The sequence below is a fragment of the Mastomys coucha genome, unplaced genomic scaffold, assembly GCF_008632895.1.
Source record: "Mastomys coucha isolate ucsf_1 unplaced genomic scaffold, UCSF_Mcou_1 pScaffold2, whole genome shotgun sequence".
In the NCBI taxonomy this organism is placed as follows: Eukaryota; Metazoa; Chordata; class Mammalia; order Rodentia; family Muridae; genus Mastomys; species Mastomys coucha.
Window position 1 is genome coordinate 5866642 of NW_022196902.1, and position 24307 is coordinate 5890948.

At 43.0% G+C, this 24307-nt stretch overlaps 2 protein-coding genes across 7 annotated transcripts in view; one reads left to right on the plus strand and one right to left on the minus strand.

Moving 5' to 3' along the window:
* Pex3 (peroxisomal biogenesis factor 3) overlaps positions 1-1852 on the minus strand; it is a 30287-nt gene extending 28435 nt beyond the window's left edge. The window contains exons 1-2 of one of the 5 annotated variants that reach the window (XM_031380447.1): positions 1482-1509; positions 1133-1173 (exon numbers count right to left, since the gene is read on the minus strand). Coding sequence is in view for 1 of the 5 variants with exons in the window: in XM_031380444.1 (XP_031236304.1) it covers positions 1536-1608 (73 nt within the window). In the remaining 4 variants the exon portion in view is untranslated. Of the gene's footprint in view, positions 1-1132; positions 1235-1481; positions 1516-1535 lie in introns of those variants that run through there. The other 4 variants (XM_031380446.1, XM_031380448.1, XM_031380445.1 and 1 more) reach the window with 4 other exon arrangements.
* On the plus strand, positions 1853-23494 carry Adat2 (adenosine deaminase tRNA specific 2). Of its 2 annotated transcripts, XM_031380449.1 has the most exons (6): positions 1853-2072; positions 6512-6616; positions 14699-14849; positions 16255-16361; positions 20558-20630; positions 20733-23494. In XM_031380449.1, the coding sequence occupies exons 1-6, from the start codon at positions 1977-1979 to the stop codon at positions 20774-20776; spliced, it is 576 nt and encodes a 191-aa protein (XP_031236309.1). In that variant the 5' UTR covers positions 1853-1976; the 3' UTR covers positions 20777-23494. The 2 variants fall into 2 exon arrangements, with proteins under 2 accessions (XP_031236309.1, XP_031236310.1); XM_031380450.1 differs by lacking the exon at positions 6512-6616.
* Positions 23495-24307: the final 813 nt, after the last annotated feature.

Below are 24307 nucleotides of genomic sequence, written 5' to 3' on the forward strand. Positions count from 1 at the left end.
GTGCTTCGATTATACCTCTGAATCTTTTCCCCTCCCTTTTGTTGTTGTTTTGTTTTTTGTTTGTATGTTTTTTGTTTTTTGAGACAGGGTTTCAATAAGAAGCTCTGGGTGTTCTGGAACTCACTGTGTAGAACACACCTCCAACTCAGAGCTGCCTGCCTCTGCCTCTAAATTCGAGGATTAAGGGTGTGCCCTACTACACCTAGTTTTTTCCCTCTTAATCTCCAATTATAAAGCTCTCAATAGTGTTTCAAAAAAATCTATTACTATCTCCATATGCTCTTTAATCTTGCCTCTATTTCTGATCTGCCATTAAGTGCTTCATAAACCTTCATAAGAGCTAGGCTCTCCATCTGAAACTGCTAGAGATAATTTTCTTTTCTTAGGTGGAACAAAAATTTTTCTTTATATGTCTTCCATGACAACTTTATCTTTAGCATATGTATTCTATAGTATTGGCACAATTTATATACCTTAGATATTAGAGGCTGGAGGTAATATAAAATAAATGTATCTATAAAGCATTTCCTAGAAAGTATTAACTATTATTCATTTGTGCTATACCTCACAGATATGCAGAACATGGTTATTATCTTATCAATAACCTATTATTTTAAGTTATTTTATTATACACACACACACACACACACACACACATATATTTATATGGATCAGAGGATAATGGTAACATTTCCTAAAACTCAAGTTTTCAAAAGTCTTTTAAACCTTTTTGTGTTGTTCAAAAGATTCCCTTTTTAAAATCTCATAATTATGAATTGAGGGTTGTCTTATCAAGACACAAGCAGTTTGCGTGTGTGTGTGTGTGTGTGTGTGTGTGTGTGTGTGTGTGTGTGTGTGTTGCTTATTCCCTGGGATTCAATGCAGTAAGCCTAGGCAAGCGCTCCACCACAAAGTTACAATTCCAGCATCAAGATTTCTATCCTATGTTTCTCTACATCTCCTTTCAGCCAGTGAATGCAACTATATCACCAAAATGGACAATGACTACCACCTTGCCAGTCCTGACAACACTGCAGTCATTAGCACTGTTGATACATATTTTGTATTTTAAAATTGGAAAACAGAAATTATCTATTGTATATTTTACAGCAACATGCTGTTTTCAACTTACCTTTAAACACCACCTCAATAAGCAGATTTAAGATAAAGGCCCTAGAATATTTCGAAACTCGTGTGAAAGGTTGAAAGCAGAGTTGACAAACAGAATGAAAATCTAACAGGAAAGCAAAAGAACATTGGAAGGCAAATGTATCTATACGAGAATAGTGCTTTGAAAAGAAACTTCATTGGGGTAGATTCTTGAAGGCCCTTGAGGGGAAAAGGGCCGGGAAAGAGTGAGGGGCAAAGGGCACAGAGAGGGACGATAAAAGAACTTTAGAGGTTCTCCTTTGACGGTTGGGCCAATCCCTTTGACAAATCCCGGTCTAGTATCAGTGGGCCCTGCCTGTTTTATAAGTCACCTCTGTCACTCCTTTTTTGCCAACGGCCCCTTCTAAAAGCATGTTGTCACTCACCTCCAAGGACTGTGCCCAGGAAGATGCATTTCTTTTTGTGACGTTTCAGAAAATTCCACATTGATCTCAGCATCTTCAGACCCCGGGTTGTGTGGGTTGCCTAGGGGAGAGGGGCTGGCTCACCGTGTCTTCCGTCAACCTGGCCCGGACCTCCGGTAGCAGCGCGGTGGCGGCGTTAGGTGCTCTCCAGAAACCACAAACGTTTCTTTGCGCAGGGGTTGTCGCCAAAGCGGAGGAAGGGGGCGTGGACTACAGCGGAGCAGCAACGCTTTTGGTCCCCTAGCCGCCGCTTACCGATCCGGGACGCCTGAGTCCGTCCACAAATAGCTCCCGGGTGCCTCGCCTTTTTCCGTCTTCCCGGAAACAAGGGCTCGCGCCCGCCGCGTTCCGCTGTCCTTTCTCCTCTAGTCCCTGGGCCCGGAGTCTCTGAGTGGCCGCGACATGGAGGAGAAAGTGGAGTCCACCACGACTCCAGACGGCTCGTGCGTGGTGTCGATACAGGAGACGGAAAAGTGGATGGAGGAGGCGATGCGAATGGTGAGGAACCCGGCTGGTGATGCTGAGAGTGCAAACTTTCTCCCGGCCACATCCCGACCAGAGTAGTTGAGCAAATGTGCCTGGCGCTCTTTCTCATCACCATTATCTATCAGCTCTGAAAATACATGAAGCAGCAGCTTGTTTTATTCTAGGGGAATTTTCTTTAGCTTTGTCTCATAGTAATTGGGGTTGAGGGAAAATACAGAAACTGTTGGATTGGTGTGTAGTATGTATTACAGGGGTCTTAGCTGCCATCTGGGGATATGTGCTTCCTTTCCATGTGTACACATACTTTCAAATCCATAAAGCCACATTATTTTATGGTTTGCTCCCGACGCCCTTGAACATATGTAAGGAAGCTGATGTTTCTGGTAAAGGGTCATATCAAAACGTGTCGGTACAATTCTCACTGATGATGTATTTACTCTTTCTACAATTCATTTCTCTGCCCTTGTATTTCCTTCCTGCCATCCCTTTAGAGACTGCTGGTCATGGAGTGCTATGGTCGTATTTACATGTTTTTCCAAGCTTATTACCCATATTGATGTGTGGCAGGGATAGACATTTTGTATGATATGTATGTATACACAGTTTGATGCTGGGTTTTCATTCTGTGAACATGGAATATACACCAGTTTGTTTACAACATTGTAACGAACTTAAAACTGAGCTCAGCCTTTGATGTTGGGATGTTATTTTGCTTATTCTTTTACAAAATTAAAATATTTCAGCTTTTTATTCTAATGGTTATGGAAGTTCACATTCATAAGAAATTAAAGTCTAGAACATTTAACAAATTATGTAAAAATTACTTAAAAGTCCTGACCACCAAATGGCATAATGGCATAATGCATTCTTTTTTTTTTTTTTTTTGGTTTTCTTTCTCAGAGCCTGGGGTGGGAAGAAGAGAGGCTTTGTTCTTCTGTTTTCGAGTTGAGAATTTGTTGGTTTAAGGAAGATCAAGTCGCCATTTCAGTGGCTGAGCTTTGGCCCCTTCCAAAGAAGGGCAGCTTCTTAAGTTCAAAGCCATCTACACAGTTAGACCTATTTTGTTCCAACTCTTTTGCATTTGTGACAAGGGGAAGGGACTGCCTGGAAGAAGTGGGAGGGGCATTGGAAAGTCTGAGATAGGATGGAGTGATCTGGGTTTTCAGCCTCAGGTTTTGAACATGTCAGTTCAAAATGCATGCACATTTGTATGTGTATGTACCGGGAAGCAGTCCCTCTAAAGTGACCCCCACAGACTGCGGCGCTCTTCAAGCTTCATGTTCTCTCAACTGCCGTTGCATCTGCTCAGCCACTCACCAGCATCCTGGCCTACAAGTTGTGCCTTATCAATTATGTTGTATGTCTCTTTAAGGTAGCCCTATCATTTCTAGTGAGATAAATTTGCTGGAAGAAAAAAAAAAAAAGAGAGAGGACTCAGAGGAACTAGGTACCAAGAAGCCTAGGCCTCTGTTGACTTGGGAGCAGAGAAAGGCCGCCAAGACAGCAGTATTCTGCAGCATGTTGAGGACACAGTGGATAAGGCTCTGAGCACTCCCTGTCTCTTTGCTTCTACCTATGTGCTTTCCACTTGGTCGGGAAGTTAAAAATAAGTTATTATTTATGTGCGCACGTGTGTGGAGCAGGTGCACATGTGTGTGTGCGTGTGTGTGCTTGCATGTGTCTGAAGATTACAGGACAACTTTTGGAAGGAGAGAGATTTTTCTCCTTCCACTGTGGGTTCTGGGGATGAAACTCATCACCATGCTTTCACAGTGAGTCTGGCCGAGCCATCTCACTGGCCCAGTCTTTGATTCTCTTTTGCATGTTTGAAGCTGTTCATGTCGTCGTATCCTGTGCTCCAGGATGAAGGCTTACTGAAAGCCTTGTCACATGTCTCTCCTTGTCCTCTTGTCACTCAAACCACTCTAAACCAAAAACCTGATGAAGAGTCTAATCAGTGAAGTCACACTGGTTCCTAAAGAGGCTTCGGAGGGAGAACGATGCAGAGAACTCTGCACCAGACACTAGTAGTTGCTCCAACTTAGTAATGGGATAATGAGGGAAGTCAAACTTCCTAGACTTTCATTCCAAATGTCTTAAATGGCGAAGTTAATTTGACCTCTCTGTGCCTCAGTTTCCTTATCTACACAGTGGAGCTCAGTATCCCCATCACATTAGGAGAATGAACTGAATGAATTTATAGTTACAAAGTGCTTAAAATAGTCCCAGACCAAACCACACTTATTAAAAACAACAACTTGGCTACTTAGATTTTTCAACCATCTCATCTTGAGATGTAGACGTAGCATTACCTCTTAAGAGGCCTGTTGAGAGAGGGACAGTCAAACGCTGAGCATCTGACCCAAAGGAAGCCATTCCTTCAAGCCGGTGCCTTTCGTTCCCACCATTCCACCTAAATTACCTCTCTCGCTGCCTTGGCACAGCTGACCCCCCTTTCTTTTTGGCCTGCATTTTCCTAGGGTCTTCTAGAACAGTCAGGCCTGCCTGCCTTTCTCCCTCAGTAGGCCTGATACATCCTCCTTTGGCTTAGTTATTAACTTTTCCCTTTGAAATAATTATAGGCCACAGGAAACTGCAAAAAGTGTTCTTAGAGAAGGCCCAGTCCTTCAGTGTTCTTCAGTGTAACAGCTTGCCCAGCTGTCACTCCGCTATTAGAACCAGGAATACTCTGAAGAATTTATTAAAGTTTCATCAGCTCACTCTGTGTGTGTGTGTGTGTGTGTGTCTGTGCAACATGGATCATAGACTTTTGAATGTTTATTTTTTTAAAACAATTTCAGTATATTTTCCAAGTTTGTGCCATTTTTTACATAAAGTATCCTTAAACTTTCATGTGACTCTTAGAAGTTGTGGGAAAGAATGACATCCAGTCCAATCATTTTTATGGTATTGGTACTCCATGGGATCATATCTATAATCTTAGAGAGGCTAAAAAAAAAAAAAGTAACCAAGTAGAATTTTATCAAGGGAAAGTATTATAGACAAATATTTACAGTTATTTATTCCCCCCACCTCTTTGTAAATATGTGTATCATCTCTGAGAAGGGGTGGCCTTGGTATTTTAAGAACACTGGTCAAAAGCCATTGATTTCATGGGCTTTTAGTGAGAGAAAATGAGGCACGGGACCTGGGAAGGGAGACATCCCTGAGTTCTCCTTGACACAGACACCCAGCAGAGAACACAGCACAGCATAGCCTAGGGACACCAGCTTTGAGACGGGAAAGCACAGCCATGTCTCTTTGCCTAGGTCATTATCCACACCTCAGTTCTCACTGCATCTGTTTTTATCCGTAGCCTTCAGAGCACTGAACATCATCATCTCTTGTCACGGACTGGGGTTTCTTACGGGGTCTCTTGTTCCTCGGGATGATGGGTTCTGGCCAGGTGTGCACGGGATTCGGCTTTGACAAACAGACTAGACACGAGTGGTGTAAGGTCTGAGTGTATTTCTTTAAAATGACACAAGGCTTTTACAATCATTGTAAAAGAGAGAAATGAAAAATCTGGCAGCTCAGTAGTTGAGGTACATCTGAGGCCATCTAAAACACACTAGATCTAAAACATCAGCCATCTCCTCTGGACTGGTGCAGCACCCCCAGGCTCTGAGTATGTTCGGGCTGCATGGTCTTCGCCAGAGTCCCGGGAGGCTGCGGGTGCGCCAGCCAGGAGGGTAGAGGCTTGAATCTCGAGTCCTCAATGCTGAATCTTCAATGTTGAATGCTCAAATCTCGAATGCTCAATCTCTTGAATCTTGACTGGTGCTGCACCCCCCGGGCCCAGAGTGCTTGGGCCCGGGGGGTGGGGGCTATGGACTGTATGAATCTTAGGTCCTAGTCCACCTAAGTTCTGGTTCTCGTCCGAGTGTGAGCGAGTCCGAATGCTGAATGCAGACTGCTGAATCTAGAATGCTCAATGCTGTAGACTGTCTCTCACACACACACTCTCAGATTAAGGTCCTGCCCATTTTAGGTAAAACGCCCACTATGCTAATCTGGGGAAGTAGAGACAGTCTCTTGTTTATTCTTAGGAGTGGTTCAGCTGTAGTACATGACTGAAAATGAGGATTTTACTTGACCTTGTCCTGGGATAAGTCTCTCATTCTGTGAGCTTCAGGGCCCTACCCACAATGCTGGAGGCATTAGTTAGAATGGCTTAACATTCCAACCCAGGGTTTGACTAGGACATTGGAACATTGGTGAAGGTCAGAGAGCAATGTCCGAATTTTCTTTTTCTAGCTGTTAAGAAATGATATCTTGGTGAGCTCCTAGCACACAAGTACGAGGACATATCTGGGCTACCTCTGAGTTTGGGGTGCCAGGTGACAATGTGGAGGCAGGAGACTGACTTTCCTTGAAGTTTACGCCTCAAATATTGCCATCACGCAAAGTGTGCATGGCAATCTCTCAGATTTTCCACCTTTGTGTTTCAGGCCAAAGAAGCACTCGAAAATATTGAAGTTCCTGTTGGCTGCCTTATGGTCTATAACAATGAAGTTGTGGGCAAGGGAAGAAACGAAGTGAATCAAACAAAAAACGTGAGCACTGAGAACATAATATATATATATATATATATATATATATATATATATATATATATATATATATGGTGGGGCCAGTTGGCAAGACAAGACCCAATGTGTTCTGTGGGGCAGTTCCCTGCCCTGCGCCCTGTTTAGAGTTTGAGCACTTGTGTGTGTGTGTGTTAGTAGAAGTGCATGTGTGCCTATGGAGGCCGCAGGTTGAGGTCAGGATGTCTTCCTCCATCACTTTCCACTGTGTTTTGAGACAGTATCTCTCTGTGTACCTGGAGCTCATCAGTACAGCTCGGCTAGCTGCCAGTGAACCCCAGGGATCTCCCTCTTTTCTGCCTTCTGTACCGGGCTTGTCTGTGGGAATATATGGCTGAGACTGACTCTGATTCTGGGTAGCCTGATCTCAGGCTCTCTGTCTTTCCCTGTAAGCACCTTACATACTGAGCCATCTCTTCCCTGGAGACCTTTTTTCTTCCTTTGTAAATGATTTTTTTTTTCATGATTGTAACAATGATAAAATGATTTTTGTTTTGTTGTTTTCTTTTAGAGATCAAATTTTCAGAAAAGTTAAATGAAACTATAAAACTATAATAGATAAATTTCCTATTTCTACATTTGTGTGACCTTAGCCAAAAACTAAGAAATGGTTACATCTTTTTAATTTCATTATGTTTTCTTTTAACACTTGAGTGAAACAAAAGAAGGAATTTTGTTACATCAGAATGTCAGCCCGGAAGAAAGTGCACCTGCCTTGTAACATTCGATGTGAAAGTTCCCCTTTGCAAAGCTGACCCATTTAACTAATAATGTGTTCCTTTTAATTTCTTTAAGGTTTTTTTGTTTGTTTTGTTTTGTTTTCTTGGGGGGAGGCAGGGAAAGACCTTCAAGTATAAGTGGGAGGAAAGCATAAAAAGATTATATTAGAGAAAACATTGTTTTGGATATTCAGTCAAATAAGGTCTCCAAGGTGAGCTGTGCTCAACTACATGAGTTTCAGCTTTAATAATTTGGTGTTATTATGATCAGTTTGGAAAATTCATGGTTTCAAACAATGCTTCTTAAGCATGCCATCCCAGCAGTGTGTCAAGGTGGACACATTTGGGGAGTGGAAGTAGGTAAAAGTGCCATGCAACATTTTATGATTCTAAAGTACCAAATGGATTCAAGCATAACGTAACGCCAGTGCTGTTCTCATGGACTTTGATCTTACGTGCTTTGGGAGCATAGAACGGTTTCGTGTCGGCTCTGGGGCTCTGGGACCTTTAGAGTTCATCCATGATGTTTAGCAAAAGCTCACGCCAGGTAGGAACCCAGATTCACAAGGCAGTTATGAGAACATAACAACATTCAAGGTAGACAGATAACACACATGCTGCAGTTAGAGAATGTGTTGATGCATACCTAACAGTTGTGTTGTAAATAATTGCCACAGCACTTGATTTTACTCTGTGGTTTGATGGAAGATGTTTACCATGAGAACCAATGACCTCCCCAGGAACTTTCATTTCGTAGACACTTTGGAGTTAAGAAGGTTATTCCCCTGTCATGTACCTTGCATAGACTTGCTCTTTGATTGCAGCATAGAAAGGCCCTCGGCCCCAGTGAGGAGACCAGACTCTGCTTTGGGATAAGATACCCACAATGCTCTTGCCACACACACCTGCAATGCCCTCTCCCTGGGTACTTCCAATGCATGATAAGGCAGTGACAGCTTACTGTGTTTTCTTTAGCCGTAAAAGAGTGACTTAATTCACCAAAGGTGGGGGCTGGTGAGATGGCTCAGCGGGTAAAAGCACCAACTGCTCTTCCGAAGGTCGTGAGTTCAAATCCCAGCAACCACATGGTGGCTCACAACCACCCATAATGAAATCTGATGCCCTCTTCTGGTGTATCTGAAGACAGCTACAGTGTACTCATTTATAATAATAATAAATAAATAAATCTACAAAAAAAAAAAAAAAAAGCCAGGCGGTGGTGGCGCTCGCCTTTAATCCCAGCACTCGGATTTCTGAGTTCGAGGACAGCCTGGTCTACAGAGAGAGTTCCAGGACAGCCAGGACTACACAGAGAAACCCTGTCTCAAAAAAAAAAAAAAAAAAAAAAAAATTAGCAAAGATGATTCAGTTCAACTGGTATTTATTGAGAGCTTTTAAGAACTCCATCTCTCATGAATCCTGAATCTGAGCTTTACAGGCTCCGGTTGGAGGAATCTTTAGTGTTAAGATCTCTTCTGTTGGTGCAGAGCCAGAATGATACTCTCTTCTGTAAAGTTCTTCTGGCCCGAGTTTCTGATTCTGTAATCACCCCAGGCTTTTTCCTGTCTGCCAACACCTATCACAGCATTGTGGGCCAGTGCCACTGCTTTTCTCACCGTGCCTCAAGTTCCAGGAAAACAAGCACCGTTGCTTCCCCTCACCCAGTGTCATGCTCTTGGAGACTGATTCTTCTTTGTTTTGTTTGTTTGTTTGTTTTGTTTTTTGTTTTTTTTTTGAGACAGGGTTTCTCTGTGTAGCCCTGGCTGTCCTGGAACTCACTCTGTAGACCAGGCTGGCCTTGAACTCAGAAACCCACCTGCCTCTGCCTCCCAAGTGCTGGGATTAAAGGCGCGTGGCACCTCTGCCTGGCAGATTCTTCTTAACACATAAAATTTAGTTAGCTTGTATAGAGCTAGGACCCAGTATGAATTGCTGACAAATGCTATTGTCACCGATATTATAAAGTATTGCATAGAGTGGTTTGCATTAAGCTATTTTTATTTTGAACTCTTTTGTTGGTTTTCTTTTTAAAATCAGTGTGCAGAGTAATGCGTTTCTTGGTGAGGTTTTTCTACACGCTCTTTGGTGGCCTCCTTCTCCCACCCAAGGTTTCAGCCTTTCCCTTCCCAGCTCCCTCCCCCACTTCTGCTCTCTTGTCACTTGTCATATGTTGCTCTCTTTCTGTTGTTGTTGTTGTTGGTTGGTTTCTCTGTGTAGCCCGGGCTGTCCCAGAGCTTACTCTGTAGACCAGGCTGGCCTGAAGCTCAGCGATCTGCCTGCCTCTGCCTCCTGAGTGCTGGGATTAATGATGTGTGCCAGCACCACCTAGCTATCTTTATTCTTTTTTTTCTTTCTCAACTTACACTCCCTTAACAACTCTTATTCCCCTGAAAGACCCCCAGAACTGGGGAGATCCTTACTCAAGTCTCGGGATGACGCGACCACCCAATCACTCACGAGAGACCGAACTTGCTGCAATCACATGAGGTTTATTGGGGATACCGGTACCGGGGTTGATCTCATGACTTTGCCAGTCAGACCCAGAACACAAGAAGTGTGGGGGTATTTAAGGGAAGCTGGGGGCGGAGAGAGAGTTACCAAGGAAACAGAACATAAAAACAGTGGAAAATTTCTGAGGGACCTGACCCAAGGTATTCAGTTAGGGAGGGAACACATTCATTCTAGGTATGTAATCTTCATCTACTGGTTGACAGGGTGGAGAGTCTCATAAACCACTAGACCTTCATTCTTAGTTCCGCCCTCATTGTGGATCATTCAGGAGGGGCAGGTATCGGGAACCAGAGCCCTGAGGCTCTGGGTTCCTGGAACTGGCTATTTTATATTTCTGGCTGGCTACAGTGGCCCTCCATGTCCTTTTAGGTAAAGGTTATACACCATACATTTGTATTAAATGCCCTCATTTTAAATTCTAAGATTCTCCAGCCTTTCACCCCTCTCACTTTTTTTTATTTGTACCCCTGCAAATACTGTATATACTATGGAATGTACATATATGAAAATTTAAATCTCAGTTCCACCTTTGAGATAAAACGTGGCAGTATCTTTTGTTCTAAATCTGGGCTACTTTGCATAAGATAAAACTTTTGGGGTTGGGGAAATGGGTGAGATTGCTTGCTGTGCAAGCACAAGGTATCTGAATATCCTCCAAACCCACATAAAAAACTAGGTATGGCCATTCAGGGGCCCATGGCTGCCGAGCTGTGGGAAGGCTAGACTGGAAGATATCTAGGATTGCTGCAGCCGTGCCCCCAGTTCAGTGAGAGAGTATTTTAAAGGAACAAGGCAGAATGTGATGAGATGGGACACCTGACATCCTCCCTATCATAACCTCTGTATGCATGCAAATGGGTGCACATACCTTCACGTATGTGTATGCATGTACTTTGTGGTGCTTTGTATAAAAATGGCCCCAATAGGGTCCCATGTTTGAATGTTTGGTTCCCGGTTGGTGAACTGTTTAGGAAAGATTAGGAGGTGTGGCCTCATTGGAGGAGGTGTGTCAATAGGAGTGGGCTTTGAGCCAGACCTAGTCTCTCTCTCTCTCTCTCTCTCTCTCTCTCTCTCTCTCTCTCTCTCTCTCTCTCTCTCTCTCTCTCTCTCTCTCTCCTCTTTCTCTTCTCTCTCTTTGTTTCTTTCTGTCTCTGTCTCTGTCTCTCTGTGTGTGTGTGTGTGTGTGTGTGTCCGTGTGTTCCACTTTCTCAGTTTCTCTCTGTCTGTCTGTCTGTCTCTGGCCTGTGGATCAGGACGTAAGCTCTCAGCTGTTGCTTCAGCACCATGTCTGCCTGCCTGCCACCTTGCTCATGCCATGATTGTGGACTAACCCTCTGAAACTATAAGTAAGCCTGCAGTTAAATGCTTTCTTATATAAGTTGCATTCATCATGGCACCTCTTCACAGCAAGGTGTAGCTGGCAAGGATTCTCTCCTATTGTGTATATCGTTTCCCTTGCTGTGCAGAAGCTCCTAAAGTTGTCGATTACATTTCTATTGAAATTTTTCGTTTCAGAAAGTTTTTACCTATATCTGTCTCTTGAAGTGGTTCCCAATTTTCTTCTAGGGGGTAAAGCATTTCAGATTTTATATTAATATCTTTGATCCATTTGGCATTGATTTTTGTATAGAGTAAGAAAATGTCTTTAATTTTATTCATGAATGTAGATATCCATTTCCTTCAATACCATTTTTTGAAGAGGCTGTCTTTTTTCCAATATATGTTTTTATACTTCTCAAATATCAGGTAGTTATAGCTATGTGGACTTATTTTGGGTCCTTTATTCTCTCTCACTGATCTCTATGTCTGTTTTGTATTGTGGCTGTGTAGTGTAATTTGAGGTCAGGGATTATAGCTGTCCAGAGTTGTTCATTCGGCCTAGGATTGCCTTTACTAGTCAGAGGTGTGTGTGTGTGTGTGTGTGTGTGTGTGCGCGAGATTCCATACTAAAGTTAGAATTGATTTTTCTAGTTTTGCAAAGAATGTCATTAGAATTTTGATAGGGATTGCATTGAACTTGTAGATTGCTTTGGGTAATACAGTTATTTCTGCAATATTAATTCTGCTAATCCATGCTCATGGACAGGCTTTCTGATTTCTATTTTCTTTGATTTCTTTCTTGAGTGTCTTAAAGTTTTCACTGTAGTGTCAAGGTCTTTCACTTCATCAATATGATTTTTACTTTTAGATCTTTTTAAACAGCTGTTATGAAGGTGAGCTTTTCCTCTTATTTCTTCCTTGGATAGTTTGTTATTGATATATAGAAAATCTACTGTTTTCATCTGTGCTGATTTCCTATCCTGCCACTTTTCTGCAAGTGTCAGATGTGAAGGTTTTCTGGCAGAACTCACAAGGCTCCTTCTCATGTCATCCAACAATGAGATCATTTCATTTCTTTCTTTCTGACCTATGTGTCTTTTATTTCTCTTGACCTACTACTCTAGTTAAGACTTTGGGCAGAACATTGACTAAGAGTAGAGAAATTGGTCACTTCTGTCTCCTGCCATGATTTGGAGGAATGTTTTAAGTTTTTCCCTCATTTAGTTTATTACCTGTAGGCTTGCCATATGTGACCGCTATTACATTATATTAAGATACAACCCCTCTATTCTTAGTTTCCTCAGGACTTTTTATAATGAAGCTGCATTGAACATTGTCAAATGCCTTTTCGGTATCTATTGAGATGATTGTGTTAATCACATCTTTGACATATTTATTGCATATTGTATATTGTATTTATTGATTTGTATATGTTGAGCCAACCTGGCACCTCTAGGATGAAACCATCTTGATTGAGCTGTAAGCTACTAATGTGTCAGAATACTGAGAAATTTTGCATCTATATTCATCAAGAAAGACGGTCTATGCTTCTTTGCTGTGCCCTCATGTGGTGTTGTTATTAGGGTAAGGCTTACATTGGAGGGGGAGTTCAGTAACATCCTTTCCCTTTTGATTTTGTGGAACAGTTTGAGGAATATTAGTACTAGGTCTTCCTTAAAAGTTGGGTAGAATTTGGCCGCGAGTCCATCCAGCCCTGGGCTTTTCTCTGTGGGATACTTTTGATTACTATTTCAATTTCATTGCTTGTTATATATTTAATTTGTCTATATCTTCTTGACTTAATTGTTGGCATATTACATGTGTTTAGGACTTTGGATTAAGTTATTTTAAAGGTTTGTTTATTTATTTATTTATTTATTTATTTTGTGTGTGTATGTGTTGTGTGACCCTATTCTGGGGAGGTGTGAACAAATGCCTACTCACCTGATAAGGAGGCAACAGACCAAAAGTAAGGGTGTCACTGAAGTCCAGCTTGGTCGACCAGTTACCATTATTTGAGCTACTAACAGGAAAGCTCGCCCCAGTGTGGAACCTGGAAGCCTGAAGCTCATTGCACAACTTGCAGGCAGCTCAGTAAGTGGGAGAGCATCTCTTTCAAGGACCTTAGGCATCCTGAGCCTCTTCCTTGCAGAATGGCTGGAGTAAGCGTGTTTCTTATCAGCCTTACTCCTATATGCCCTTGAGGACGGAGAGGCGTCTAGTATATCCAATTATATTTTTTTACTTTGGTTACTTTTTTCTAATGTGCTTGATTCAAATAATTTCCACTAAGTTTATATCCTACTTTTATACTTGGTATACTACAGTTCTTACATAGCTGTGTTCAGCTCTCATGATATGTAGAAAAAAATGCATTTAGGCATGCAGACAAAAATTCAGTTTCAGGGACTTCCTGAAGCTTTGAGTTGTTTACTTCCTGAGTTTAAAACACTTTTCTGCAAGATGGAACATTTCACACCAACCTGTGTCTTGAGAAAGTCACATCTAAGGTAGAAAACCTTATCTGCACGTGTGCATGTGTGTGTGTGTGTGTGTGTGTATGTGTGTAACGCATACCTGTAGGTACTTTCAGAGACAAGAAGAGGATGTTGGATCTCCTGGAACTGTTCACTGGAGTTACAGGCACTTGTGGGCCACCCAAGTGTGGGTGATGAAATGTGAACTCGAGTCCTCTGCAAGAGCGGCAAGTGCTCTTACCCTTTGTGCCTTCTCTCTACCCCTGCATTAAAATCATTTTAATAAGAGGAAAGAAGAGTACCTAAGTAGCATCGGGCCGCACTCTGCTTGGCGTGGCTCAGATGGCTCCAGAGCTGTAGAGCCAAGGATAACAGCAAACTCTAGTTCAGACATGGCGGATCCAAAGTTTGCTTGAGGTCCATAATTAGTACATCACTGTCAGGATTCCACCTTCAGTGTAATTGATTCCATATGCTGAGAGATTTCTCCTGTAATATACCATCTCCCATGAAGTATCTGAAATCTCAAGTGTATGCTTATTTAGAGTCTGTTGTGCCATAGGGCGAATGTGATAATGTTCTCGTAAACTCAATAAAAATTGGCTTTAGAGTGAGGTCAGTTGAAAATCTATTTGAAACTAGAGCATAAGCCTATGAAAATTGCAATCTTCCATTAAAATATTCAGACATGGGGGATATCTTTTTTTGAGACTTATCTCCTCTATAATATTTTAATGAAAAACAAACTTCCCCAAGGTACACAAGGATTTCACTAAAACTATAGCAAGGTTTGCGTGGTACAGTGGATTAGGCATCCCTGTTGGTGAGGTTATGGTATTTGCATTGGGGAACAGCTAAGGGTGTCCTGAAACCGATGTTCTAATACAGTCAGAAATGGTAAAACTGCCTTTGAATTGACATTTTGCATATTTTAAAGACACTAGCTGTACGAAACAGACAATATCAATGCAAATCTCTCTCTCTCTCTCTCTCTCTCTCTCTCTCTCTCTCTCTCCCTCAAGGCTACTCGGCATGCTGAAATGGTGGCCATTGATCAGGTCCTAGATTGGTGTCACCGACATGGACAGAGCCCTTCCTCGGTATTCGAACATACTGTGTTGTATGTCACTGTGGAACCGTGCATCATGTGTGCTGCTGCCCTGCGCCTTATGAGTATCCTTTGGCTTCTCGGCTTCCTGCCTTCACCTTGCCTGTGAGCAATATGTGGCCAGATACACAGCCTGTTGTTTTCTCTTTTTATTCTTTGTTTTTCTTTTCAGCATTGAGAATGGAACCCAGGCTCTTGCACATGCTACATCTGCTCTATCCCTGAACTGTAGCCTTCCCCAGCTTTCAGTTCCTTAATGTGTGCAAACAGCATTATGAAACACACTGTACAATTTAGCCAGAAATGGGAAAAATGGTTTCTACATAGCAGAGTGACAGCCAAGAAAGAATTGAATTCTTAAGCTAAGGGGAGAAAAGCTCAGAACTAACTTAAACTCTTCAGTCAGGATAAATCCAAATTAAGGTAGAGCGCAGGAGACATTCTGAGGCATGTGCTTTGCCTTGTATGACATTTTATGTGTAATTTAAATATTTTCAGTTAATCCACTTTTGCCTGGAATACCTATCACAAAGAACAAAAAAAGGGGAGAGAAATTAAGTTCAAGGTAAATAAGAACTAAAAATGTCTGCAGATACTATCATTGTACATGTGTGGAAATTAGTTAGTGCTAGACCAAGCAACATAAATGCTGAGTGCAGTCCTTCTCTAGACTGTATTTATTTATTTCATAGCATCAAGAGCCTCACACATGCTAGGCAACTATAGGCCAGCTACATAACCCATTTACTCTCTCTGTTTTTCTTTTCATTGTTGAGGTTGGACTGAAATTCCTGACCCACACTCCAAAAACTAGGATTATAGGCACATGCCATCACACCAGGTTTCTATCCAAGTTTGACATGTTAATTAAATTTATTTATTGTGAGGGGCATGGGCATGTCATAACATTTGTGTGGCAATCAGAGGACAACAGAGTCAGTGTTCTTCTTTTTCCATGGAATCCTGGGATAAAGTTAGGTATTTTCAAAGGTAAAATTCCTGAATTCAATTTCCAAATCTGCAATGATTCTGAAAATACGTTGAGGAAAGAGCAGAGAATTGATTTGCATATGAAGCAGAAACACTCAGCCCCCGCTCTGTTTGCAGTTGCCAGGGTTTGTTTGTTTATTTCTTTACTATTGTTAGCGGCACCCATGAAGGACTCAGAGGACAAGCCTGAGGACTTGGTCCTCCCCTCCATCCTTAAGGAGGCCCCAGGCATCAAGCTCAGGTTGGCATGGTTGCAAGGCAAGTGCTTTTACCAGCTGAGCCAACTGCTTGCTAGATTTTTAACTTCTACATACCTAAAGTCTCTTTCTCCTCTTTTGTATGACTGAGTTTTATTATTTTAAATACAACAGTAAGCTCGAATTGTTTTGATGTCTGGGCTGAGCTTTCCAAGGTAGTTGGCATCAGGCTGCTCTTGCCGTGGTTCTCCACATCCCATGCAGGACCTTAATTCTGTGCTATAAATCCCGCTGGTCGTCTACGGCTGTCAGAATGAACGGTTTGGCGGTTGTGGTTCCGTCTTAAACATTGCCTCTGCTGACCTACCCAGTACTGGGAGTCCGTTTCAGGTAATAGAGTCGACTGTGCATTCCTTTCTTCCCTCCCTCTCTCTGTTCCTTCTTCCTTTCCTCCCTCCAGGCCCCCTTTCTTCTGTTTATCTGTCTCTGGATGGACTTACCAATTGTGTGTGGTCAGTATTCCAAGAACCCATGACAGGATCAGACAGTATGGTGGGGCCCCATACTTCTGTGAGTTCTTTACATCTCACTGGAAGAAAATCTGTGTCTCTTCCCTGAACGGAGTTCACCAGCACCTTATGTGGGCTTAGAGACTGACACTCTCTCTGTTGGGACAAGTGGTGCCAGCTCTGTGCTGTGATGGCAGACCTTGGCCTGCATTGTTAAGTGAGATACTGGTAACACCCAACAGTATTTAGGGACAAACTCCACTGCTGGGCCACATACCATTACTACTATCTACTTATTGTTTTAATTTCATTATTTTTTGATGCCTTTTAATGCCTTTTAATGGTGAGGACCCCTTCCCCCACCCCCAGACCAGAGAACCTACGTGTCTTTCGTCTGTTAGAAATTCTACTTTCCCTGCCACACTGTTGAAGGTGTTATTGTTGAAAGTGTAAGCATTAAGAATCTGTATATCAGGATCCATTCCGTTTTTTCTGTACTGGTTCATTCTCCAAGGTGGAAGATTAATCCCAAAGCATTATTCTCAGAAACGAGTAAGATTCAATGAATTCTGGAGTTCTTGAAGGTCTCAAGTGTTCCTAGGATGTGGTAAGGGCTTACAGACCCTAATCCTGTGCAGCACAAGTTTTGTAAGTCTCTTTGCCTTGCATTCTTGCCTCTGAGCATAAGCTTTCCTAGCTTCTGCTGTGTTTAAGAACATCACAACGGCAACAGGGTGAATGGGAATGAGGGAGGTTGATGATTAAAGACGTCTCGTAAAATGACTTCATTTTCCCACTCATTTCTAAGAGCCACCCAGACGCTGCTTATATAGCACAAATACACGGTACTTCCTTTATGAGAAGAACCTAAGTAATTTCTCAGAGTTTCTGAACAAAGCTATGATACATCCCTGGGTGTCAGACATGGTGGGCACTACTGTCTAAAATGTAGGTGAGGAGCTAAGGAGACAGTGCAGTGGGTGGAGTGTTGGCCATGTAGCATGAGGACCTGGATTTGGATCCCCAGATCCCACTGAAGGCCAGATGCACTTGTGGGTATCTGAAATCCAGGGGTCCTGTGGTGAGATGGGATGCAGACACAAGAAGGGTCCTGGCCAGCTAGCCTATACTTAGTGTCAAACAACAAGAGAGCTTGTCTCAGTAAGGTGCAAGGTGAGAACAGGCACTTGAACTTGTGCTCTGGGTGCCGATACATATACATATGCACATCACACACGCACGCATGCACGTACGCACGCACACATGCATGCATGCACGTTGGTGACATGAAAGCACAAACAGTCTGTCATGTGTCTCGGTGTAGTCAGTCTTCCTCAGCCAGAGAAGTTCGTTTGTAGTTCATCTACATGGCCACGTTGAGTCAGTGGAAAATGAATGCCAAATTACGTTCTAAGGTCTTGTTAGCCTCTAAAGACTTAGTGTGCCTGGCTTCTGGATACTGTGTTTTCTTCCTTTTCTTTGATTCGGCTCATGGGACAGAGGACAAAAGTGAACTTGGATCTTACATCAGAATTAAAGATTTTTTAAAATATGGTATGAAATGATATACTATAATATGATAGAGTATAAAGTTCACAGGAAAACTTGTGGATCTATTGTTTTAAAAAAAGATGCTTATTCATTTTTTAGTATTTCTTTCTTTCTTTTTTTTTAGTTTTTGGTTAGTTTTGGTTTTTTCTTTTTTTGGTTAGTTTGTTTTGTTGGTTTGTTTGTTTTGTTTTTGGCTGTTGTTGGTTTTTTGTTTTTTTTTTTTTTGACACAGTTTTTCTGTGTATCCCAGGCTGTCCTGTAATTTACTATGTAGTCCAGGCTAGTCTCAAACTCATAGAGATCTGCCTGCCTCTACCTCCTAAGTGCAGGGATTAAAGATGTGCACCATCACTATCTGGTGAATACACTTTTTGCTAAAAGCTATATACATATAGCTCAAGTTGGTACTTTAGAATGCCATCTTGGTATCTGGACCTATGGGTTTATTATTATTATTATTGTTATTATTATTATTATTATTATTATTATCATTGTTATTTCCCACCTGTAACTGTGTTTCTCTCAGAGGGATTTTGCATTTCTCTGTGCCTTGTGAAGGTTGCCGTGTAATTCTGCTGAACAATGACAGAGCAGCGGTGCTTTATCAGACCTTGGGGAAAGGGCCTGGTGTATTCAGTTGGACATTGGAGAGTGAAGGTGGACGAGCTGGAAGGCACCAGGCCCCGCACACACTGACCAACAGTGGTTAGGGTGGTGGTGTCCTAGAAACTGAGGGAGGAGAGGACTTTAAGTGAGGCTTGTGTGTCCGTCCGGTCATCGTGACTGCAGAGCTGTGTTAGGAAGGAGATCATGTTTCCATCAGTGCCTTGCGATGCCGGAGAGGCCGCCTCCGTGGGGCCTTGAGAGCTTAAGACGGTGAGGAAGAGAGTGAGGAAGAAATAGGACTGAGGGAGAATTCTGGAGTGTTCTAAGGCAAGGGCAGGGCCGCACTTTGTAAGGGGAGGAGGAAAGTTACTGTTACCGTGGGGAAAACCCCTAGGCTGGAGCCAACTGAGGCCCCAGGAAGGGAGCTTCATTCTCAGCCATGCCCCTGCGAAGCTAGCCTCCGGTCTGCAGGTGCTTGGCTAGGCACCACTGTGAGGGATGGCTGTCTCACTTCACAAACTTTAACAGGATGAGTTAGATCCTTTCCGGGCTCTCTAGACGAGTGCTAAAATCCCAGAGCATTTGGCCCCATCTCATATGGCTTTAATTTATTTCCCCTACGCTACCAAGCCCTTTAGCCTGCTTACACACACGCGCGCGCGCGCGCGCGCGTGCGCGCGCACACACGCACACGCACACGCACACACCCCACCCTTCCCCCTCTCCTGGAAGTGTGTGTCCTCACCTCTGTACATGTTCAGCTTTTGTCTTTACTCCATGTTTCATTAAATGTTCCTTACTCTCTCTTTGTATTTCTTCTTACACATATTTTCATCTCTTCTGGCCAGATACCAGAGCAAAGCCAAGCTCAACAGCTTCCTTAAATCTTGCATAGCAAAACTAGAAAAAAAATTTTTTTTTTCCCTGTAAAGGATCAGGTACTAAATATTTTTTACCTCTTGTGAGAGAAATGTCTCTGTCACATAGTATTTTATACTCTGAAAAGTATAAAAACCATTGCTTTGCTAGCTTTACATATTGTAGCTCTTAAGGGAAGGCTTCCCCTACAGAAGTTCTGTTCCCGGGGGCGGGGGGCGGGAGTGGGAGTGGAGGGGTGTTTCCCCAGTGCAAGTGTAACAGTTCTGCTCTACTAGGGGATGCTCTCCCCAGTGAAAGTGGTAGAGCTCTGCTCTGACAATGAGGAGCCAAGGAATACTACAAAAATCACACCACACAACAAACCCCACACAAGAGATTTATTGAGACGGAAAAACCCAGGGTAGCTGCCTAAGCAGGAGACAGGGTTTAGATAGGGTTTCTGGCTGCGGGGTGGTGTGGGGGAGTGGCAGTGGGGAGCGGGGCGAGGATTCGTGGGATTTCAAAACCTGAGCTTGGGGTAGGCTCAGTGATTGGTGGTTTTCTGTGGCAAGCTCAGGGATTGGTGGGATTCTGTTTCTTGTCCCTGGTCTTGGGCTTGGGGCAAGTCAGGGCCAGGGTATTTTAGCTTTGGCCCTTTTACCCTACACTAGCTTGTCATTCTTAGCTGTGGACGCGATTTGTACCACTAAGAATAGTCAGTCGCATTCTATGCTTGGAGAAATTTAGCAGGTAAAAATATGAGCTTCAGCCCAGCATCTCATTTAATCAGTACATCAAACCTGAAGTCCGGTTACGTACTACGGCGGTTTAGTGCTGCCCTTTAGCGTAGCACTTAAACTACAGTTTAAGTGATGTTTGGTTAAGGCTGGGTGCCCATTCTTTTCGAAAGGTATGCCTTTATTCATGCTTTTATTTTTCCCAAGTAATGAACATCGTTTGGGGTCCATTTATGTCGTTGTAACTGTGTATGCACCACTGTGGGGACATTTAGCACACATCCAGTCACGGCCGATGCTCACCTCATGTTCCCCCCTTCATCAGTGCATCCCTGGGTACCGTGCTGAGGAAGCTGTGGAGCTCCTAAAAACCTTCTACAAACAAGAAAACCCAAATGGTGAGTTTTCTCCTGGTGGAGTGGCCCACCTAAAAACAGATCGGTGTGACAGAAGTTTGGTACCCCTTGCTTTCTACTTACCTGACTTTTTTTTTCTTTCAGCGCCAAAATCAAAAGTTCGAAAAAAGGATTGTCAGAAACCCTGATGCTGTAATGATCAAAGACTAGTACCTTTTGGAGACCTGGAGAGAACTCCTTGACTGAGAGCTGCTAGCATCGTCAGTCACGTTTATATGTTATTACTGTGTGTGAAAATGGTGTCTCTTGTCATTTGCTCTGTTAAGGGAACAAACTAGCCCTTTTAAAAAAGTCTGACAATGTAAACAACTATTAGCTCTTCCACCAAGCTGAAAGAATGTTTCCAGGAAGGGAGGGATTAAGGTTTGAGGTCCCAGAGATATGCAAGCAGTGCCCACTCTTCACCCACAGCTTTAACCCCGGGCTTAATGAAGCTCTTTGTGGCTGTGGAGATAGCCGAGTGGTAAAGTGCTTGCCATGCAACCATGAGGATTGGGTCCCCATCAGTGCCAGGTAGGCTTGGTGGCCTGCCTGTAATTCCAGTGCTCAGATAACAGAGATGGGCTTCCAAGATCCCAAAGCAAGCTAACTAGTTAAGTTAGCCCTTATGGGTGAGCTCTGGGGTCAACTGAGAGATATCTCCTCGATAAGTAATGTGAAGAGTGATCTAGGAGGAACCCCCGTGTCAACCTTAGGTGTCACATGTCCATACGTACTACCCCCCCCAACCAGATGCAGACACATCACACATGACACCACACACATACACATGCCAGGAAGAAAAGACAAATCTTTGGAAGATTGATCAAGATCAAAACAGGAAGTAGAAGAGAGAGAGAAAGCGTTGACATTTTACTGAGTGCATTCAGACCTGGCCCTTCACCAAACTCCACCAGGGCACAGATCTGGGCTTGTCCTAATTTATATTGACTTTATATATGACCATGTATGTCGGGGGTTCATGTGTGTGGGTGTGGAGGCAGAGGAGACGCTCGGGTGCTGTTCCTTAGATGCAGTGCCACTCCTCCTTCCTGATTTTTTTTTTAAAAGAGATTTCTTGAAATTTACCACTCAGCTAGGTTGACTGGCCAGGAATGCCCAGGGTTCCACCTGTGGCCTCTAGCACAGGAATTACAGGCACGCACCTCCACACTCGCTTGCCCTCCCTCCTCCCCTCCCTCGCTCCGTCCCTCCCTTCCACCTATGGCCTCTAGCACAGGAATTACAGGCACGCACCTCCATACTCGCTTGCCCTCCCTCCTTCCCTTTCTTGATCCGTCCCTCCCTCCCTCCCTTCTCTCTTTTAAATGTGAATTTTGGAGATTGAACTCAGGTCCTCCTGCATTTGATTGACCCAACCCTAGGACAATTTTAAAAAGTATTTAGATAAAACAGATGCTTCTTAAACAAGTGTTTGAGACTTTTTTTTTTAAAAAAAATCATAGCATAATGTTACAATAAAGTTTTATTCATGCCTTCTTTCAAGAATAGTCTTTAAATAGTGGGTGCTGGACAGATGGCTCAAGAGTTAAAAATATATACTGCTTTTCCAGAGGATACAACTTTGGTTCCCAGCACCATCTCTGGGCAATTCACAACCTGTAATTCCAGTTCCAGGGGAACCAATACCCTCTTCTGGACTCTGTGGGTACCTACACTTACATGTGCACACAATTCCACTACACACACACACACACACACACACACACACCACCCTTTTCCTTACAATGGAGCAACTATCCCTGTAACGTCCATTTATTTCTTCCCTGGAAAAAGCCAAGACCTTATACTCTCAAAACAAAGACCTTATATTCTTCAGAGAGAAATGAAAATAGTCTGTTATATAACTTGCTGGAGGATGACAGTTGCTGCTGGACGTAATGGTGCACACTGCAGCCCCACTACTGGGGAGGTCGAAGCAAGAGAATAATGAATTCAAGCCTGGGCTATGTAGGGACTGCCAGGACCCCCTCTCCTCTCCTGCCTCATCGTCCCAATTAGAACCAGTTACTGTTCGGAATAAGAATGAGAAATGACAGTTACAAGATTGAATAAAATGATCCATTGAATCCGAGATAACAAATGCGGATGATAAAACTTAAATTGAGTATCTAAAAATTTGACCTCCCAACAAAATCCAGGGTCACTGGAGCAAGGTGCGGCTTTTCTGGGCCGCCCTGGGCGCAGTGTGCGTCTCTGCCCAGAAGGGGGCCTCGCTGTTCCACCGCAAGGTCAGTGCCAGCGCAGCCTCAGTTTCTTCAGCGCGTTCAAGTCCTTGATGCAAAGCGTCTGTGTTTGTTGACTCTGCCATTTGAGCGCTGTCTCGGACTTGTTTGTTTTGAATTACATTACAGGCTGGAATGTGATTGTGGCGGTAGTATTTTTATATTGCCTGGGGGAGTAGCTAATCACAGTTACATGCTTCAGAGGATTTATAATTGCGTGGTTTTGTGCGTGTGCGTTTTTTAACAGCATTTCAGAAGTTTTATGAGCGAAGAGTATGCAGGATTTTAAATTTACAATAATGGCCTGTGCACCTTCTCTTCAGTCTTAGCTACTTTAAAGACTGTCTTCTCATTAAGTTTTAGTGCCTTCACTGGTGTGTTCCTTTTTGCAGTTGGTCATAATTCATTCCTGGTCTCCTGCAAGCAGACATCATTATATTTACTGGCTTCATATCATTTTGGGGGAATTATTTGTACTTGAAACAACCTGGGATGTTATCCTTGTAGAGTACCATCAGATTATTCTGGCTGTCTTATGACCACTGGGCTCATGATAAACCTTTGAAAGTGAATTTAGTTTGAATTTAGGGGGAAAATAATAATAATAAACGTAAAAGCATAGAGCCAGAAATGTGTGGCCGTTATTTTATCCAAGAGACAAGAACTGCTTAGGAAGCAGAGAGATAATACCAGAAAATAAGGCAGTGTGCATGTTTTCCCTTCTTGGTTTTAACAGATGGCTAAGTGGCATTTCCTAGCTCCTAAGCAGGGCTGAATGGTTTAATTTCCATTTACCACCTTTAAAATTCTCTTTCCAGTTATTGACAGAGCTTTTGCACACAGGCATAGTTTCCTGGGGAAAATTGCTCTGGATCAATTTCTCTAGAGTAGGGATTAGTGTTGCCACCCCAAGATCACTGTGGATGTCTTTGACATCAATTGTGCAGAATTCAAATGCCATGTCCACATGACGGTGAGGAGCTATAAATATGTATACAGCAAAACTGTGTTCAGTGCCCTCCAGCAGGCTCTGCCATAGTGTCAAACATGGAGACACCATGGCCCACCTCAAAAGCTTATGCTCAACAGAGCCATTCTAGTTGTGCCTGCCAAAGAGACCAAAAAAGAGTCGTACTTTGTGCATGAGATAGTTAGGAAGGTGTAGGACATAGGCAGCCTGTAGAGCCACTAGCCCTGTTAAGAGAAATTGGGGAGAAACAATCACATCTAAGCTGCTTGCAATATCCAGTGTTTGCTGGGTCCAATCAGCAATGAAAAAATCATATCAAGATATCTTTGCATTTCCCGTCTTGTACACTGAAATATGGAGAAAACAGCCAGCGACCCAATTGTAGGCAAGATGGCTCATTTTTCTAAGGGCTTTCCCTCCCTATTTGTCGCCCGGGTTGGCTTCAGACTTACAGCTGAGGGTGA